Source organism: Dermacentor andersoni, chromosome 6 (assembly GCF_023375885.2).
Source record: "Dermacentor andersoni chromosome 6, qqDerAnde1_hic_scaffold, whole genome shotgun sequence".
Taxonomy (NCBI): domain Eukaryota; kingdom Metazoa; phylum Arthropoda; class Arachnida; order Ixodida; family Ixodidae; genus Dermacentor; species Dermacentor andersoni.
In genome coordinates, this window is record NC_092819.1 from 105,471,026 (window position 1) to 105,492,833 (window position 21,808).

Consider the following 21,808-nt stretch of genomic DNA (forward strand, 5'->3'; position numbering starts at 1 on the left):
AACAGTCATGGAACGTATGCTTCGGCAGCGGCTCTCGCAGTATGAACGCCAGACCACCATGACTGCTGCATGCTCTCTCGTACCTGCAAATGATGCGAGGGAGTCCCTTACCGAGCTAATACGACAAATTGTTCGAGAACTGCAGAAGTCCTATGCATCGGCTCCGGCACCTCCCAGTGCCGCGTTTCTTACGGATGTCATTCGGAAAGAAATCGGCAAAGTGGTTCATCCCTCGCCACCAGCACGACCCGAACCTCCCACGTTCTCGTACGCGGATGCTCTTCGGGCTTGCGCGCCGTCGACGGGCCGTTTTTCGCAGCCGCCTGCTGGGATTTCTCGACGCTCCCCAAGTCCGATCCACCGCACACATCCGAAAGCCCCCTTTCATCCTGGTCCGCGCAATTCTACAGTATCGCGCGCCCCCGACAACAGTCCATTGTGTTATCACTGCGGGGAGGCTGGTCACATGTATCGCGACTGCCAATACCGACGGATTGGTCTGCGTGGATACCCAGCGATGTGGACTTGACCAGTCACATCAACGTCAACCCACAGCTAGACCAAAACGAGAAGGAGAGGCTCCTCACTCTGCTATCGTCATTTAGCGACTGTTTCGCCACCACGTCGAAGGTCAAACAGGCTCCTTTAATCAAACACAGAATCATCACTGAACCGACCATCCAACCTGTTCGCCAACACGCTTATCGCGTGTCGCAGAGAAAACAGGATGCTATTCGTCATCAAGTCAAACAAATGCTCGACGATGATGTCTTTCAACCATCGACAAGTCCTTGGGCTTCACCTGTTGTATTAGATAAAAAGAAAGACGGTTCACTACGATTCTGTGTCGATTATCGCAAACTGAACAAGATCACGAAAAAAGACGTTTACCCACTTCCTCGAATTGACGACTCCTTGGATCGCCTGCGACATGCCCGTTACTTTTCTTCATTGGATCTGCGTAGTGGGTACTGGCAAATTGAAGTTGACGAACGGGACCAGGAAAAAACGGTGTTTATAACACCCGACCGTCTCTGTCAATTTTAGGTCCTCCCTTTTGGATTGTGTTCCGCTCCGGCCACATTTCAACGCATGATGGACACAGTTTTATCTGACCTCAAGTGGAACTCGTGTTTAGTCTACTTAGACGATGTAGTTGTTTTTTCCACCACGTTTGAACAACACATCCAGCGGTTTGAGGTGGTTCTTCAAGCTATCCGCACCGCCGGCCTCTCCCTGAAGCCCGAAAAATGTCACTTTGGCTTCGAGGAGCTCAAATTTCTAGGTCATAATGTCAGCAGCACCGGTGTGCGCCCTGACCCCGACAAAGCCATGGCAGTTGCTCTGTTCCCGATACCGAAGTCAAAACACGATGTCCGCCGATTTTTAGGGCTTTGTGCGTTACCACCGTGTTGTACCCAATTTTTGTGAAATTGCCGAAACTTTGCAACAACTCATCAAGAACAACGTCCCATTTGTTTGGGGCCCGGCACAATCCGACGCCTCCCACGATCTTCAGCGACGTCTTCAGACACCACCGATCCTTGGTCACTTTGACACCGAGGCTGACACAGAAGTGCATACTGATGCTAGTAACGTTGGTCTCGGAGCGACACTCGTACAGTTTCAAGCTGGTGTTGAGCGCGTTATTGCGTATGCCAGCCGAACCTTGTCTGCTGCCGAAAAAACCACTCAGCAACTGAAAAAGAATGTCTGGCAGTCATATGGGCTATCCAGAAATTCCGCCTATACCTGCACGGACGGCCCTTCCATGTCGTCAGCGACCACCACTCTCTCTGCTGGCTGGCGGATCTCAACGATCCTTCAGGCCGTCTCGCAAGATGGAGCCTTCGGTTGCAGGAATTTGATGTGACCATCGTCTATAAGTCTGGCCAGAAACACATTGACCCCGACTGTCTCTCCCGCGCCCCCGTCGAACCCGCACCATTAGATACTGACGACGATTCTGGTTTTCTTTGTACTCTTCCGTCTTTAAACCTTGCTCAACAGCAACGCCAAGATTCCCAGCTCCCGCCCTTGATTGAATACCTTGAAGGAAGCCGCCCACAACCCCCACGGCAGTTCGCGCGTCACTTGTCCTCTTTCTGCCTACGTGGCGACATCCTATACAAGCGGAACTTTCACCCTACGGCAACCGTTTTTCTGCTCGTTGTTCCCGCTACTCTCCGCGTCGACGTTCTACGTGCATGCCACGACGAACCAACGTCCGGGCATCCTGGTTTCACGCGTACTCTCGCGAGGATCAAGCAAAAGTACTATTGGCGAAGACTCACAAAAACCCTGAAGCAGTACGTCAGAAGTAGTCGAGATTGCCAGCGTCGCAAAGTTCCACCACTGAAACCAGCCGGTCTGCTTCAGCCTGTCGGACCTCCTTGTTCACCTTATGAACAAGTCGGGATGGATTTACTCGGCCCATTTCCCAAGTCTTCGACTGATAACCGCTGGATCGTTGTCGCCACCGATTACCTCACTCGATACTGCGAAACACAAGCCGTTCAGCGAGCTACTGCTTCAGATGTTGCTAACTTCTTTATCAAAAATATCGTCCTTCGACATGGTGCTCCCGCTGTCGTCATCAGAGACCGTGGTACGGCCTTCACTGTCCAGTTGGTCCGAGATATTCTGCAGCTGAGCGGAACAACGCACCGTACGGCAACTGCGTATCACCCGCAGACTAACGGTTTAACTGAGCGTCTCAACAAAACGATTGCGCATATGCTTTCCATGTATGTTACCACGGATCATAAAAATTGGGACGAACTGCTCCTGTATGTGACATTCGCATACAACACTGCCCTACAAGAAACCACCGGGTTTCCTCCTTTTCGTCTGGTCTACAGACGCGACGTCACCACTATGCTCGACGTGATGCTCCTACCAACTTCGTCTCAACCTACCGCACCAGATACAGACGCCTTTGTTCAGCGTGCCGAAGCAGCGCGGCACCTTGCACGGCAACGAATTCTATCCCAACAAAGTCAAGATGCTCGTCGATACAACATATGCCATCGAGACGTCACATACAACCCGGGAGATCTTGTTTGGGTTTGGACCCCTATACGACAACGAGGCCGGTCAGAAAAATTATTGCGCCGATACTTTGGCCCCTACATAGTTTTGCGTCGTCTAAGTCCTGTCAACTACGAAATTATTCCAGCCGACACTTCGCACCACTCCCGCAGACCACGTTTCTCTGACATTGTTCACGTTACCAGGATGACGCCCTACCATTCGCGCTGACTCTCATCCACAAACTTTGTGATGCGTCCCCTGTCGCCACGTCCGTTGTCTTTCTCACTTCTTTTATTTTCTCCTTGTGGCATTTGACATCTCCCCAACTTTATTTATTTATTTATTTATTTATTTATTTTTGGAGGGAGGCGTAATGGGCACGCACTAGTTACACTAGAAGTCGAGGAAGAAGAAGTGCGCGTGGTAGCTACTGCAAAACGAACTGTATGAGGAGGAGGAGGAAAAACTTTATTTGCTCTAATTGATTAGAAATTAGCGGTGCCAGATGTGGCCGGCCGTCTTCACGGTCTTATTCCCCATCCGCGCAGGGTCGACGCCCCTATTCCAGGGCATCACTGAGGGTGGCTACTCGGTGAGCGTGCCTTACTAGGCCATGCTGGACTTTCGGGTCGCTGCTGGAGAGCACCCTCTCCCACTGCTCCGCACTCGAGTCTTTTATTTGAAGGAATTGTTGGTTCTGAACGCATTCCCATGTAATGTGGTATAAGGTGGGCTTGGCGCCGAACCAGGGGCAAATGTCTCTATACTGGGTTGGAAACATCTTGCTTAGTGTGTTTAGATTTGGGTATGTTCCTGTTTGCAGCCTCCTCCAAGAGGTTGCTTCATGCTGATTTAGGCTGTTGTGGGGTGGAGGGTATTTGATTCGGACCCCCTTATAGTAATTCAGAATGTCTGAGTAGCTTGGGTTGACTGGTATGGAGTCCTCAGGGTCGGTGCTTGTGGCCGCTCGGTTTGTGTGCTCTCGAGCTGCCTTGTCCGCCCTTAGGTTCCCTTCTATTCCAGCGTGTCCCGGTACCCAGAAAATTGTATGCCTGACTTTGTTGTTAGCCCTGCAGGAGCGGAGGATGTGAAGCGCTTTGCGTCCTATTCTGCCGTTCATGAAACTCCGACACGTAGCTTGCGAGTAGGTGAGTATCGTTAAAGACCTTTCGGATCGGTACCACTCCACTGCCGCTAGAGCTACGGCTATTTCCTCAGCTTCCGTTACCGAGCAGTCCTTCATTGACGCGCTGCTGATCTCTTTGTAGTCCTGGCTTATTACTATCGCAGCTGTCTTTATTATGTTTGTGCCTCTTTGCTTGGTGATTACTGCAGCATCTGTGTATACGGTTGTGTTTTTTGTGGCCAGGTACTTTTCGACGTATTTCGCCCTTGCGTCCCTTCGCGCCCTGTGGAGGTTTTGGTTCCATGTTTTTGAATAAACTGTAAACGGTTTGGGTGCGAACTGTAAACGGACGTTCGCTTAGAACTGACTGACTGGCTTTTCCTTTCGTGACAATATGTGTGTGTGTGTGTGTGTGTGTGCGTGTGTGTGTGTGCGCGTGTGTGCGTGTGTGCGCGTGTGTGTGTGTGCGCGTGTGTGTGTGCGCGTGTGTGTGTGCGCGTGCGTGCGCGTGTGCGTGCGTGCGTGTGCGCGTGTGTGTGTGCGCGTGTGTGTGTGCGCGTGTGTGCGTGTGTGTGCGCGTGTGTGTGTGTATGCCCGTGTGCGTGTGTGTGTGTGGCACAACCCCGATTTGATCTTGAGGCACTTCGTAATGGGGGGACTCCGGATTGATTTTGACCACCAGGGATTATTAGGCTGGTCATTAGGGTAATTAATTGTCATTAGGGTGGCCCCAGTGCACAGGGCACGGGCGTCTTTGCATATCGCCTCCATCGAAATTTGGCCCCCACGGTTGGGATTTGATCCTGCGACCTCGTGTTCTGCATCACCCCATGCAATAGCCGCTATGCAACCGCGACGGGAGATACGCGCTTGCGGGCGTGTGTGTGCGCGTATGTTTGCTCCGGCGTGCGTTTAACAATCCTGTGAAAATATGCCAGAGTTGTCGGCAGAACTGTTTTGAATTCGGCTCTGCTGTGACAACGTCGTGCTCATCGATGGTCATGTGTTGGCGATGGAAAAAGCGCTACAAAAATGATTGAAGCACAAGCTCCTGCAGCAAACCGTAGCCGTTTGCCGCGTGTCCGCGAAAATAGTTGAGACGTTGAACTACTAAATACGCTTGATCATGCCACCTCCACGTGGTGCACTGCACAGTCCCGGTTCCAGTAGTGCACCCGGTACCTGGGCGTGGATTCCACTCTGATGTGACTCCATCACGTAGGTGGAGTTCATTGATATAAACACATGCATGCGGAAAGACAAATCTTACACGTACGTAAAAATAACCTCAGTCAGGTAAGCCAGAAACAGACGAGTCAAGAGCATTTATTCTTTGAAGGCGTGTTCTTAGCCTAATAAAACACCGAATCACACTGTATTCGCACTGTTCGGTAGCGCGTCTTATCGTTCAGGTGCCGACCACCGAGTGAGGCCCACAAGTACTGCAGGTCTTTCTAACGATAGCCATTTCCTTCTCTGCACGTATTCCCGTTTTTTTATTCTTGTGGCGTCTTTTTAAAGGCATGTTCGTACCAATTCTGGGCTTCTTTGATGGAATGTACTCTTTGTGAAATGACATCAGGCGCACGAGATTCCGATATCACTACCTACATCTGTACAGCTTGGAAATGCGACGAAAATCCGACGAACTAGGCCCGTTTTTGTCGTAGACTTCCTTGAGCCTACTGCCATCCTTTGCCAGCATGGAGGGGCGATTTGGAGTACGGGTAAATGAATTCGATCCATACAGCATAACCGAGTCGTAGTCGAATGGCGTCAGCAATAGGGCGTCCTCAGGCTCCAGCTTCTGAAATTGTGGCAGGAACTCTGCGAGGCAAAGGAAGAGCGGAAATTTATTGGGCAAGGAAATGCTTGCCGAAGAACGCGGTTTCAAGCTCGCTTGAAAAACTTTTCAAGCATAATAATGAATACACATTTATTTATTCATATATTTTCGTTCTAGCAGCACCGGGATATCGACGCGAAATACCACGATACATCCTGATTAGGAAGTGTGCCTCAGTTTTTTTCTTCTTTTGTAACCTTCCACCTTGCAAGAAAAAGAAAAGGTTTTCCGTTTCGGTATATGGACGATAGAGGCGAAAAGGTAAATATACAGGAGATAAGAATAGACATGACGAGTGCCATGACTGCCCTGCCAGTCATCCTGTCTGTCCTTACTTCCTGCACGTGTTTCGGCTAACGCATGTTGGCCCCCCATGTCGCAAAAAATATTTCGCACAATAGCGCAACAAGAACTCCTTTCCAAGTTGGGTCTAAGTTCGCTGTGCCCTTCCTCATAGTTGACATCCTACTGTGGCGTGAACATTGTTTTTTTAGAACATGAGTCAATGTAAATCATGCAGTATATCTGTGCCTTTTACCCGCATTTACTCGCTGTTTTTCATTTCTTTATTTTCTCCTATTTCCTTTTTCATTTCTCCGCCAATACACTTTACTATTGGAATCGGCCCATTATCCATATACCTTCATGGGGAGCCACTGTTTGTTGCTGAAGCAAACATTCTTTTTTTCATAGATGTACTTTACGAGTGACTTGCACAGAGCACTGGCAGTACGAGTTCGGTTCTTTCTTTACATTTTTTTTCCCTCGTGTAAACAAATTTTGGTGATTGCGGCAGGTGACACAGTATAGTATTTATCAATGGTTCTAAGTTTTGGAGTTTCCCGTTGCAAGCGCCCATGAACGCGGCTAGACACACGATATGTTTTCGGCGGCATTAAACAGCACTTAAATGTAGTGTGGAAAGAACCGAAAATGAGAAAATGAAAAAGCTTTGAGCGCTTACCGCGAATTCACTAGTCGCGCCTGGATGGAGGTAGTCTGTTTCACACTTAGGGGAAAACTCGGAGCGCATGAGGTTCTAATGAGTCGGCCGAAGTGAACGGACGTGTCGTCGGCGCGCGCCGCAACCACCGAGACTATACGCGACCTTCACCGACGGCCCTTGACCGCCCTTGCCCGGGCCGCTTTCGCCGGGAGTCATATGGGAAGCGGCTTTCTCGCCGTTTCCCACCGACCGCCTTTTCTTCCCGGGACTTTTTTGCCGCTCCACGCACCTCTACAGCTCCGAAGCAGTTCCAACGCGGCTGCCCCTGCCGGGGCCATAGCTGCCTTGGCGTGTTTTCTACACCATGAACCAAGAGCGCCAAGCGACCAGCTCTTCCGAGGCCCATGTTCTAAACGGGCGTGAAAAGGACCTTCGGCCAATTCACCGCTCTGTTTCGATGGAGCATTTATCTACCGCAACGCCATTTTCCAACGAGCAGAAGACGCCATCGGCGACGGAGAACGCCGCCGCGCGTTCACCGACAACAACGAAGACACCCGAGGTGGATACCGCTGGAGTGCCCGCCGATCGTATCGTCGAAAATTTTCCCTCCCAACAGCGAGAGGTGGACACTCCGACCGGGGAAAGGATGGAGGAAGATCCTGCCCCGAACATTTACGACGACAAAACTGACGACGATACAGGTGGCTGTTGGAAGACAGTCATACATAAGCGACGCATCCGTCAAACGCGCGCTAAGACGCAACCCTCCGAGAACATCTTGGGCATTCCGGACGCCTCCCAGCCTACCGTACGCAAGCGCAGTCGGAATCAGAACCTGCCTCAACTTTCTTTGCACGATGAAAAGATAATTCCGCGGCCTCGCGGAGGACTTTGTTTCGGTAAGTGGACGCGCCCAGAACTCGCCAGCGCTCTATGGAGTGCAGCCGGCTTGACCACCAAGGATCGTCAGGACATCATATTCCGACTGCGACCTCAGCAGAACTTGGCAATCATCAGCACACCCCAGTCACATGCAGCCGACTCATTGTACAAGGTGAGGGAGCTGAACCTTGGTCAGCGGGTCTATCCCATCACAACATATTTTGCGGCCCCAGACAACTCATGCAAGGGAATCGTTCCTGGTCTTTTGCCCGGTACACCGTCTTCCAAGTTAGTGGATGAGCTTTTGGCTCCTGGAACTCAAATACTTCAAGCACGAATGATGGGTCAAACCAACGTTGCGTTCGTAACATTTGAAGGACTTAAAGTGCCTCTCTACGTGCGTTTCTATGGTGCAGAACTCCGCTGCTACCTCCATCGACCCCGCCAACTGGTGTGCAAGATATGTCACAAGCTCGGCCATTGGGCTGATTATTGTCCTACGCCACACGTGGTCATTTGCGCGACGTGCGGGACTGACAACCCCACCCCGTCACATCCGTGCACCCCACACTGCAGATCCTGTGACGGGACCCACCCTACAGCGGATCCAAACTGCCCGCGGCGTGCTATGCTGACACTGAACAAAGCTTGGGTGCTCGAAGCTCTCGAGAAAGAGCAGCGTGAACTCCAACCTTCCAGCGACCCGACCACTACCACAGATACGGCGGAGACCCGAACGTCGCGCGCCCCAACGAAGCAGACCAGAAAAGTCCGGTCGGAGACCCGTTCGAGATCCCGTTGCAAGTTCCGGACCCGCTCCAAGTCTCGGTCCCGATCCCGCGAGGCATCGGTGCTCTCCCAGAGAAGCGCCCCCCTTCCCCATCTTCCCAACAACCCTACAAGAAGGCCCTGCAGACCAAAGCCCCAACCTAGGTGACCCTGGTCCCTTCAGGGGGTGCAGCGGACCCCGGAGAAGAAAACAGCAATGGAGGCGCCTCGGGAGGTAGGTCGGGCGGAGGGTCCCCCACAGCTCGCCCCGCCCCGTAAATCTCTCCCTACCCCTTCCCCTATCACCAATTCGTTATCAAATCCCGATCCTCTAATAGAATTGCCCGCCTACGTCGTGACATGGAGGCGCCTGTGAGCGCCTGCAAAAACAAATGGACGCTCTGGTGGCAAACATGAGCACTAGTATGCAGGCGGCTCTGGACAGGATAGAGCGCCAAATGGAGGCCCTTCAAATAGGGATTACGGAGCAAGTGAAATCATGTGTAGAGTGCACTTTCGCACGCATGCAAGTTCCTGAGCTTAGCGGTAACAACGAAAGCGCGCTTTCCGACCAAGGCTCTCGGCTGCAACCTTCAAATGTGGGCACCCGCCGCCCGCATCCCTATGCACGACCGCCTGCTTCCTTTTGCGATGATGATGGCGCCGCGTAACGCGGAGCTACTAGTGGTGTGGCAGTGGAATTTTAGGGGATTCCGTCGAAAACGAGGTTCCCTACAGCACTATATCGCCGCATCCTCGAACCCTCCCGATGTCATCCTCTTGCAGGAAGTCAATTGCACCCCTTCTTTATCCGGCTACAGCACGCTCTCGGGTGTCTCTCCTCTTGTGGGAGCCTTAGTTTCGAAACATGTTACATGTCGCATGCATACCACTAACATTGACATTCCTCACCAAATACTGGAAATAATTACGCAAGGTAAGCGCAGCGAGAGTCTGTTTATACTCAATGCATACAGTTCCCCCCGTTCGCGAACGCACTATTTTCAGCACCTACTAACAGAATTTGGTAGCTTTGGACAGGTTTGTGTGATGGCCGGCGACTTTAACGCTCCGCATACTGCATGGGGTTACCTCAAATCACAGGCTAAAGGGACCCACTTATGGAATGTTATCTGTAACAAGAGATACACACTGCTTACTGACCCAGAGCACCCCACTCGGATAGGCAACAGCGTATCTCGTGACACCTGCCCTGACCTCACCTTCGTGCGCAATACTGGCCCGCTCGTTGCGCACGGCCGTTTAGAGGAGCACCATGGTAGTGACCACTACATTGTGGCGACCACCCTTACGGGGTGCGCGCAGGCCCGAGCGGAATGTGCGTATAACGGATTGGGCGAAATTCAGGGAAAGTCGCCAGGACCCACCTGAGGGCCAGGGGTACGAACGCTGGATTGACTCTCTCGCACAAGATCTAGAGGCCACCACGTGCGCACTGCGCACCACAACCGAGACACCAGACATCGACCCGCATTTACTTCATCTTTGGAACGCCCGCAGAGGATTGACACGACGATGGAAACGACAACGCCTCAACCGCAAACTTAGGAAACGTATAGATCAAATTACACGGGAATCCCAGGAGTGTGCAGAGACTCTTACGAGGAATAACTGGCGAGGATTTTGCGATCACCTCTCAGGCACATTGAGCACAGCAAAAACGTGGTCATTTCTTTGCTCACTCACAGACCCCACCACAACAAAGGGAAAAACATTTCAGCAGCTGCACATCCTAATGCACGAGTGCAGGGACGATGTCTTGACACTCCTCAGGGAGCTAGAGAAGCATTTTATACCCACAGGCCCACTGCCGTAGTACCCTGACTATCCTCATGTAGGCGAGGCGAACGAATTGCTCGATGCAGACATCACATCTGACGAGGTGCGGGTGGTCTTGCAAGACCTACACCGCAACACGACACCGAGAGCCGACCACATCCGATTCGCCACTCTTCGTAACCTCAGTGACGCAGACATTAACCACCTCACCCATATCTTCAATGATTGCTGGCGCAAGGGTACGCTTCCCCAAGCATGGTGACACGCCGATATCACACTGATCCCTAAACTGGGCAAGCCTGTAAAGGCTGAAAAGGTACGGCCTATCTCCCAAACATCCTGCATTGGTAAGCTCTTGGAGCATGTACTCTTGCAGCGTCTGCAGCCCTTCCTTGAAGAAAAAACATTCTTTTCTCATTCTCAATTCAGATATCGAGCTCATCTGTCTGCCAAAGATGTGCTTTTACAATTGCGGGAGGAAGTCATAGCACCTGCGTCATGCGCCCAAACGAGAGAACTCATCGCCTTAGACCTAAAAGGGGCATTCGATAATGTTGAACATGACCTCAGACTTCGCGATGTTGCACATTCGCACTGTGGAATTCGTATGTACAACTATATCCGCACATTTCTTCGAGGAATGGGACCGCATCGATCCGGTACGATTCGCCTTGTAGGACGTGGGACAACCCAGGGCTCTGTTCTTTCCCCTACTCTATTCCATATTGCGCTCGCAGGGCTCCCCTGGCTACTCGACCAGACCCCTGTTGTCGCCCACGCTATTTATGCGGACAACATTACTATCTGGTGGACACGGGGTTCCTACGGAGCCATCCAGGACCGACTGCAGCAAGCAGTCGACACAGTTTCCAAGTACACGAGGGAATGCGGCTTAAGATGTGCTCCGCAAAAGTCGGAGCTCATAATCATTCGCCCCCGCAGCCGCTCCTCTACTCCCCCTATCACTGTGCACGTGGATGGCATACCCATACCACAGGTTAATCGTGCTCGCATCCTCGGCCTACACGTCCAAGTGGATGGCAGGTCTAACTATGCTGGTGCCCTTCTATCCAGACAGATTGAGCAAATTCTGGCCATGATCCGGAGGGTATCCAACAGGCGCTTGGGCCTTCGAGAAGAGGACCTGCTGCGCTTGGTGGAGGCATGCGTGATCAGCCGGCTTACATACCATCTCCCATTTCAGCGGTTGACCCAAGCGCAACAACTTCGCATAGACGCAATGATTCGAAAAGCGACGAATCTGGCCCATGGCCTCCCGAACTATACTTCCACACGCCGTCTCCTTAACTTAGGGACTCATAACACACTAGGCGACTTGCTAGAGGCACATTGGGTCAGCCAGTGCCAGCGCCTCCTACTCACTCCTACTGGCCGCCATCTTCTCAGACAGCTAGGATACTCTGTCCCACCCCTTGAGTCTTAAACCCGTCCAACGATCTTGCCGTCAGCCATACGCCAAGCACTAAGTATTCATTCTTGGCCACGTAATATGCATCCCGAGCATGACAAAGGGCGGCGCAAACCCCGTGTACGATACATTGGCCGCATGCCTGCAAACATCCCGGAAACACATACTTTATACACGGACACATCACGCACTCAAGAGGGCCATACCTCGGTAGTTTTGGATGGCACCGAATCCCTGAGAGACTATGCTGCAATGCGCACAACAAATGCCGCTTACGGAGAAATTCTCGGTGTTGCTCTTGCAATTCGATACGCCATGCGTGTTCCTGAGGAAGTGTATATATCGACGGACTCGCAACAGGCATGCCGGGCGTTCCTGTCAGGACATGGCATCCCGAGAGCGGCGCAGCAAATTCTCAAACAGATCCCGCAAAATACACCAACCACACCCCGCAACCACTTACTCTGGACCCCTGGTCATACCTCGCTGCCGGGTAACGAACGCGCACGTGCGGTTGCCCGAGAAATTTCCCTCCGGGCGACTCGGCGTGGTGAGGCGACTAGTTCAGAGTGGGGGGACCCCTGCTCCGTTACAAAGACATACTCCGTCATTATAAACGCATTCGTCGCACCCACGCCGCACCACCGCCGTCTTTCTCGCGGGAGGAAGCAGTGGCATTACGCCAGTTACACACCGCAACTTTCCCAAATCTTGTCTCTTTCAATAAATTCTACCCACACTGTTATGCAGATCGTTGCCCTGGCTGTGGCAGCTCGCCCACAACCTTCCACGTCACGATTGAGTGCACTGCAAACCTCTTTGCTCCCTTGCCAACTCTCCTTTACCCCCTACGCAACAAAGAGCTGTGGGACGATGCCCTCCGCGACGGACCTCCCGAGGTCCTCCGAGCTGTGATAAAACGGGCTCGAAACATCGCCGGAATCATCTTAGGGACCCTGGACTGAGGGTTCCTCCCACACTGCTCTCGCCATTCAAATATTATTAATAACGATGTTTTACTCTCTCTCTCTCTCTCGGAGTGCATTGCATCGGCGATGCGGCGAGCGCTGGAATCGGGCGGCGGAAGCAGCTCGCGCAGGCGCAGATGCTAGAGGGGCGGAGTCGTGATCTACGTCGTCTGCTACGGCGGCGCGCGCTGGCCGCATTGTCGGGTAGAGTGCTACTGTCGGAGGCAGTGCGCGTATTTCATTTTTGCTGTGGAACTGAGCCGATATTCCTTAATAAGCGTTGTGCGACGCCAAACTCTGAGCTTTCATTGGCCACATTGGGGTTCTACAAACTTCTTTTGACGGCATGCTTCTTTCAAAAGGTCGAAGTACATAGTGCGTGCACGTATATTTTTTCGCTGTGTGTGTCACCGTAATACGCAGCGGGTAGAAAGGGACACCGAACTGTGCGCGCAACGTGCTCGGTCTTTATTTGACGGGAAAGGAAAACAAAGCGCTCAATGTAATGGCTATGCGAGTCGAACACGATGAAACAAACGGATACAAAATAAAGGTAAGCGTTTCTTCTCGGCAATAGTTCATTACTCAAGACAGGCCATGCCAGCCGGCGGGGATATGCACGCGTCACGCTCCGAACATCACTGAGTATCTCGTCATGTCCCCAGCGGCAGCGGGGACGTGACATGAGCCTTCAGTGTTAGATCTAACACTGAAGGCTGTACCAGCTCTAGGAACACTCCCACCACACCATCGTGCAAACTGGCAAACGACATTGCACAATGCCTGACTTTCACTTTTGAATATCCTCAAGGAACACTGCGAAGAACAAATTGAAACTTTTACCCACAGACTTCGACACATAACCCTCACAATAGATGAGAAGAGGGATTTAGAACATTACGACGAAAAACAGCCTAGAAAATTGATTCAAAAACAAAAGAAAAAAGCTAACTTTAATCAAAAAAACAACCTCTTAGCTAAACAGCCACCACACGCCAACGAGAGGGACCTCGAGTTTAGATGTACCAGACGTGAAGGAAACTTCCATAAAACTTAACCACTCCAATGTTATAGACATTTCAAAAACCTTAAGTAAAAAATAAATAGACGTACTCAGCAAGGGCCTAAACTTTTGTCCCACGAACAACACAATAAATGAATTCGAGCTTCACAAGGACCTTTCGGAATTCTCCCGCCGAATGCGTATACGGCACTTCTTCGCAGACACACCAGACACCGGGACGACACCACTTAGAGCCCAATCCACTTGGACTCCCGAACCAGAACAATCCATAGAACTTGACATATACCTTAAAACTGTCACTAAAGAAATTATAAGCCAATACAAGACATCTAAGCGACCTAAAAACATAACTGCGTCGAAGAGTCATATTATTTCAAATCTTAGTTGCCGGAATGACATTGTTATTAAGGAAGCAGATAAGGGTGGAAGTATAGTTATTTGGCCAGTAGAAAAATACAAGCACGAGGCTTACAGAAAACTAAACAACCCAGAGCATTACCGCAAACTACATAACGATCCGACATTGTCCTACACAGTGACAATTACCAACAGGCTGAAATCACTTTTGGCTGATGAATTAATAACACCGTCAGAATACAAATTTCTTAAACCAAGCAACAAAGCTGCCGGGCGTTTTTACCTCCTTCCAGAAATTCATAAAATTCCAGGCGCTGAAATATACACTGCTATTATCCCAGGCCGTCCGATAGTATCAAACAACAACACCCCGACAGAGAGCACCTCCACATTCCTTAACCACTACCTTGGTGACTTGCCAAAAGCACTTCCGTCCTTTGTACAAGATACGCCCCACCTGCTGAGAATTATAGAGGACATTAATACTAAAGGCACACTACCCCACAACACAATTCTCGCAACACTAGACGTAACGGCGCTGTACACCAACATTTCAATCCCTCATGGTTTATTTTCGATAAAACAAACGCTGTCTAAACACAATGCACAACACTCTACTGAAGTCTACTTGTCTCTCCTTGAATTAGTTCTAACACATACCTACTTCAAATTTGAGGAGAGTTACTACCTACAGATACATGGTACAACCATGGGTACGCCTTTTGAACCAACCTACGCGAACCTATTTATGGGGATTCTAGAAACAGATTTCCTAGCGCGCTGCACTGCCAAGCCCCACACATACCTACGATACATAGACGACATACTCATAATATGGGGACATGGTCAAGACAGTCTAGATAAATATGTAGCATTTCTAAACTATCTTCACTGAACAATAAAATTCACATCAGAATCCTCAACTGAGCGCATAAACTTTCTGTACACAACAATATACATTGACAATGGGGAGCTAAAGACAACGCTGTATAGGAAACCTTTCGACAAACAACAGTACCTAGAATATACCAACCACCATCCCAGACAGTGCAAACAAGGCATCTTTAAAGACCAAGCCACCCGACTACGTCACATTTGAGTTGAAAACCAAGACTACATAGAGAGACTAGATCAGCTTAAAGAAACCCTATCAAACAGGAACCACCCAAACAGTGACCTTCAAACAGCCTACATCGCTGCAACCAAACTTGATCGAGCCGAGGTCCTCAAGGCCCGCCCGAGGATCACAAGAACAACAACGCCTCTTCTTACTACTAAATTCTCAAACGCACTCCCAAACGTGAATAACATCCCTAGTAAATACTACCGAATTCTCACCAGCAACTAGAAACTTAGTAAGATCTTTCCCGACCCTCCCAGAGTAGCCTACAGACGCAATACTAATTTTAAAGATGTTCTTGTACACGCCAAAATAAAGACAAAGAGGAACTTGGGAACCAATCCCTGTGGCCGCCCCAGGTGCTCTACATGCAAACATATTCAATCTACTACTACAGTAAAAAGTACAGCGTCGGATTACGCACACAAGGTAACTTCGGCTTTCACCTGCACATCAAGCAACGTAGTTTACTGTCTACAATGCGCCGCTTGTAGCAAACAATATATAGGTGAAACTGGACCACAAATTCATACAAGACCCAACGCTCACCGCGCGGACACAAAATACAATTTAACCAAAGCAATAGCCAGCCACTTTAATGAACATGGTCATATATTTGACAAAGTTAGGCTCTATATACTACAAACAAATTTCCGTGCCCCTCGCCAAAGGAAGTATACGGAAGCATACTTCATACACAAGTTTAATTGCCTACACCCGACGGGAACTAATTTGGAACGCGGCAACTTAGAATCTTTAAAAGCGGTAACTTAAATCTGAAATTCTCATATCATCAACCAAGACACAAAACGCATTATGCCACCAGCTAATTTTAATTCTTAACCTCACCTACTCTTCCATTTCGGAAAATTTTTTCCTGCCTACTACTCGATTTATTATACTCTTTCAGATTTTTACGCCTACATCAACTGTACGAACCCATTCTCCCATGTACACTTGCCCCCGCCCGCTCCCTTCTGTTTGTTATTCCGGTTTCGGTCCCCCCCTCTCTCTCTTTTCCCTTTTTTTCTTCTACATGTATTTTTTGAAACCCCCTCAAAAACACATTCCGAAGTCAATATGCCTTTTTCGGCGCCTCAACCCAGGGGATCGCCATTTCTGTATGCCGCCGTAACGACACCTACGCTGAGCGACTGAGGCAATGCCCCTTGAAAGACCATGCTGCTGCCTTGCAGTCACCCCATACATTGCGCCGCAGTCTCCTCGTCGCCATCATAACTACTTCAAGGTTACTCGACGTATTGCTGATATGCTACTCAAGTCACTCTTTCAACTCATGTTTTTTCTTTCTTTTGTGTTACTCGAGCACTGACCACCTGACCGTCTCTTCTAATGCCACAAGAACATGCCGCCAACGATACCCCTAAATGTTTCCTAACCTCCCGCATCCCCAACGCGCTCCCAGCCCCCCGTCTTTCTTCAAAATTGTTTTCCTCTTTCTTGTTCTTTCTCCTTCCCTTTTGGTCTTGGTGTCGCCCTGGCTTCCCACCCTTTTTTGTCTTTTTTTCTGTCTTATTTTCTCTGGCCCTTTCTTTCTTTTCATTTCTCCCCGCGCTCCCACTCTTCGGCTCTTGTCCCCCCTTCTTGGGAACGAAGCTCACACACGTCGCACGACAGCGCTCGTTTCCTCTGAAGTCTCTCCCTTTAAAAGCAGCCGCGAGTGACAACACCTGCACATGGCGTCACTGCACTAACCGTTTAAAACTAACATGCCGAGTATGGCGAGGCCGCCTTTGACGAAGATAGGTCCTCCTATCGAAACGTTGGCCAGCCTTTCTGAGGTACCTTATCCCTGTTTACAAACTTTATACCACTGGCTGAGATCAGTTGGACATTGTTTGCAGACTTCGCGCGGGAAACTTATTCACGTCCCGTTTGCCGTCGAACTTACAATACATGCAATTTAGGAGTATGCGGATATATGCTCGTTATCTACAGGAGCACACAAAAAGGGGGGCATCTCAGCACATATCGGCACCGCGTTTTGGATATTGCTGCATAGCGGTTTGCATCAGAGAGCAAAGGGTATAGACGATATTCTAATTAACATTAAGAGAAAAAATGGAGCTGCACAGGTCTTCTAATGCGCTGGTTAGATAACCGTTGGACAACTAGCATTAAGGAATGGGTACCAAGAGAAGGGAAACGCAGTCGAGGACGGCAGAAGACAAGGTGGAGCGATGAAATCACGAAATTCGCGGGCGCTAGTTGGAATCGGTTGGCGCAGGACAGGGGTAATTGGAGATCGCAGGGAGAGGCCTTCGTCCTGCAGTGGACATAAAACGGGCTGATGATGATGATTATGTACCTAAGGACGAGGTGCTGAGTCAGAAGTACGCAGCACAAGCTCCGGAAATCATTCGCCAATTTCTTCAACCAACGAAGCTTTGAGATGATCAAGGGAATTCTCGTTAAAGAATGCTAATGATTCAAGATCAGGACATTGAGACAACCAAGAAATGTTTATTATTTTTCTCTTCTTATCTCTCTATCTCGTACTGTACTAGCCGCTAATGGAAATAAAGGATGCAAGAACAATAGCTTTGCTGTATTCCACTGCCTAGAATTATGCGCACGCGTGGAAGTAATTCGTCCAATAAATCCTTTTATGTTGTAACTCTACGTTTTCTTATAATACGAAGGTGATAAGGGCCTAATATCGAGTGTGATTCAAGTTTCTTACGCCCCATCATAGGGAGCACGATCGCTCTCACCTGTGAGCAATAAGTGGTTCTGCCAAATCATTAAAGCACAGGCAAGGTTCTCCATTGTAATCAGACCAGAAATCAGGAGGTGTTGCACGCCAAGAAATCTGCGCAGCCAATCTCCTACGCATTTTCGTTTTTTTTTTTTTGTATTTAAGGTACAGAAAACCAATTCCGGTCCTCACTTGACTTTTTAGTATATTATAATGCCAACATCTGTAGGGGATCTCCCTGTCGCCATACATACGGCTATCAGTTTCAATAGGACCGTACGAAGGGCTTGGTAGTCCATACTAAAAACTATTGACAGCGCTTGTCCGTGTATCTTTTCTGTGTCGTTCATCTCGCTTTGCGCTGTCAGTAGTTTTGAGCAGTGCTATTTGTGTACCCTTAATTTACTCACACGTTCTCCTGCCTAGCCAACTACACAATTTCCTCAGTAAAAGCAGCACTTTCACTCTACCAAACATGCAAGCCTTGTTTGCCTTTCAAAGTTTCTGCGGTGCCATTTTCAGGGAGAAGCTATAGTGTTTCCCCAGTCCAGCCTCTATCAAACCTTTTCTATTCAGTTACCTCACAGACTCCTGAAGGAGCATTGCGTTAGAGGAGGATGTGCGGGAATTGTAAAAGAAGTTCAAGGCAACTATACTATGTTAGTGGGCACCGATGAAAGAGCAAGTCTCTGATATATACAAATAATGCAATACAGAAAACAGAAAGACGGTACAACGTAAAAAAAGAAAGGACTAAAAGGAGGAGGAAGAAATAAAGAGTGAATGCAGGGGTGTTACACAGAAAGGCATCTGGCTGGCCACCCTACTCTGGGAAACGGGAGAGAGGGAATACAATGATTAGATAGAGGGAGGGGAGAGGAAGGAAAGCTGCGGTGAGCTCGTTCGCGCATACGGAGGGCCTGAGTGCGTCAAAGGCCTTCACATAGGCCAGTCGCCATCAAGAAAGACAAAAGTGCCTTCACAGCTGTGTCGACCGACGAGCCATGGGGATGGTCTTCGAGCAGGACCAGCAGAGGCAACGGCCGATCGTCCAATCGTCGCAATGCGATAGATAATGTTTGTCTTTCCGACTGATATCGATGACATTGGCACTGAATATGTTCGATGTTCTCATCGACGCCGCAGACGTCGCATGCAGCACTGTCGGTCAGTCCAATGAAAGTAGTTTCCGCCTTCGTGAAAGCCACTCCCAGCCACAGCTGGCATCGAAGCGATGCCTCACGTCTGTGAAGCCCGCGTGAAGGTTGGAGTTGGAGCGGAGGGTTCAGTTCGTGCAACATGGTGCGCCTTATAGGAGAGCTCACGTGCCAGGTGACGAAGCTGCCTTGCAGCGTCTGTCCTAGAAAGACGAATGCGAATGCTGTGTTATTCTTGATGTGATTCTCGGTCAGCTTTGTCTACTTCATCATTTCCACTGATTCCGTAATAGCCAGGTAGCCACTGGAAAATAATTTCGTGGAATTTGTGTTTTACATCATGGTGAAGTTTGACAATTGAGTATGTTAGCTGTTCGCGAGCTCCCCGTCGGAGAACTGACTGCATGCTGTGTAAAGCCAGGCTTGAGCCGAAAAACACAGCCCACGTACCAGGACTCTCCATGTCAACAAATTGAAGCGCACTGCGCAGAGCCGTGAGTTCTGCATCTGTGGACGTCGTAATATGTGACGCCTTGAATCGCGCCGTTTTTATTTCTCGCCGGCATAACCACAGCACCGCCAGCACTGGTCAATGTAGTCGAGCCGTCAGCATAGATGTGTACATGACTACTGTATCTCTCGAACAACAGGAGTAAGCTCAATTTTTTAGTGCATACGGTGGTAGACGCGCCTTTTTCTGAAGTGCTGGAATTGTGAGGTGTATTTCAGGATGGCACAAACACCATGCAGGAGAAGCCAGACTGGCAGCAGGTGTGTACCCCGATGTAAGCGAGGTACGATAGGCACTGACAGTTGTGCTAAATGTCATGCGGGGTCTTTCCACGGTGAGTTCTGCGAGATGATGGCAAGGGGTGCGAGGAATGTACCTGACATGTGCTCGCATTGTCTCGACGGCAATGTGTGTCGTGATTGAATAATCTTGAGCAATGACAATAATTTCAGCCGTTCACGCACTGCGTGATAATCCAAGGTATATCCTCAGAGCTTGGACTTGAATGCTCGGAATTGTACGTAAATTGGTTTTGCGGGCGTTGGATATAACAGGTAGGCTGTACGGGAAAACCCCGACAAACAACACCCTATACAGCTGTAGCATGGATTGTGTGGACACCCCCAGTTCTTTCCTGCAAGGAACCTGAACAGATGACAAATAGCGATGAATACCTTTTTAACATGGTTCACGTGAGGAGTCCAGTCAATCACAACCCCCAAGAACCTGTGACTTCTGCTGGACGATATCACTTGTCCACTGATTCATATGACGTATGCAGACATTGGCTTGCGCGTAAACGCCACCAGTGCGCATTTTTCCCACGTCAACTCCAGTCCTTGTTTGCGTAGGTAGCATGATGTCGATAAGGCCATCTTCTGAAGCCGAGCGCGAAGCTGAAGACGCGTCATTGCCGACGTCCAGATACAAATGTCACCAGCATAGAGAGTTGAACGGTGTTTGACGGGTCCTCGAGCAGTCCAATAAGGGCTAGATAAAAAAGCGTTGGGCTTAGTAGTCGGCCCTGCGGGACTCCGCGGCCGCTGTAATATTGGGGTATCGGGCCATCCCCGGTGAGCACATGGAATGATTGCATCTGTATGTAGCTACCAACCCAGAGATATATCTTGCCACCAAGTCCTATTGATTCTAACGCTTTAAGAATGGCTTTCTGGGCAACATTATCTTAAGCCCCTTTAATGTCTAGAAACAAAGCGGCAGACAAGCGTGTACATGCCTTCTGGTATTCGACGCATGTTACCGAATCGACAACGTTGTCTATAGATGAATGGCCACGCCTGAATACTGTCAACGTGCCTCCATAAATTTCATAGTTCTGTAGGTACTACTCCAGAAGCGCATGAACCGTCCGTTCCAGTACTTTTCCTACACAAGCAGCAAGCGCGATCGAAAGGTATGACGCATTGTCCAAAGGCGACATGCCAGCTTTGAGCAGCGGAATCAGGCGACATGACTTCATTCCTTGGGAACTGTGCCATTCGGCCACCAGTCGTTTAATTTCCTATAAAGGTCTTTCACCAAGGTTACACAGAGCGCGACATGTAATGCCATCTGGCCCTGGCGCTGAGGAACACCTGCATAAAGCAAGCGCAGGCTCTAGCTCGTCCAGAGAAAAAGGGCGCTCCATACGGGGATTACGTGAGAATGGCAAGTGCCCGGGAGCCTGCGTTCCAGCAGAGCTTGCTTCACCGGCAACCCACCTACAGAAGGATTCTGCGAGTTGAATGTATTTGCATTGTAAGTAAAGAGCCAGCGAATTAAATGGGTTGCGCGGTCCAGGTGTTGCACGGAGGCCGCGAACAGTTATCCATATAAGAGACAAAGGCTTTTGGCGATCCAGACACTCACAGAAAGACATCCGTCGTTGTGAAGCCAGCTTCTTCACACGACACTGTATTTTCTTCTGTATGCGTCTGGCCAATCTCAAATCATGAATGAACTTCTTGCGCCTATATCTTCGTTCCGCACGGCGTCGAATTGCCGGAAGTTTCTCTAACACCATGTCGAATTCGCTGCGCGCGGAGTTTCTGAATATTGCACGTATGGCAACCGGTAAAGCATCCTTTATTGCGTCCCCTAGGCTTGATGCTATGTCCTC

General features: G+C 49.7%; 1 protein-coding gene across 1 annotated transcript in view; it reads right to left on the reverse strand.

The window, feature by feature from the left end:
* Positions 1 to 5,467: 5,467 nt before the first annotated feature.
* Positions 5,468 to 21,808, reverse strand: part of LOC129382431 (zinc metalloproteinase nas-6-like) — a 62,249-nt gene continuing 45,908 nt past the window's right edge. Inside the window, exon 5 of the mRNA XM_055066350.2 lies at positions 5,468 to 5,986. Within this exon, the coding sequence (XP_054922325.1) occupies positions 5,763 to 5,986 (224 nt within the window). The 3' untranslated portion in view covers positions 5,468 to 5,762. The remainder of the gene's footprint in view (positions 5,987 to 21,808) is intronic.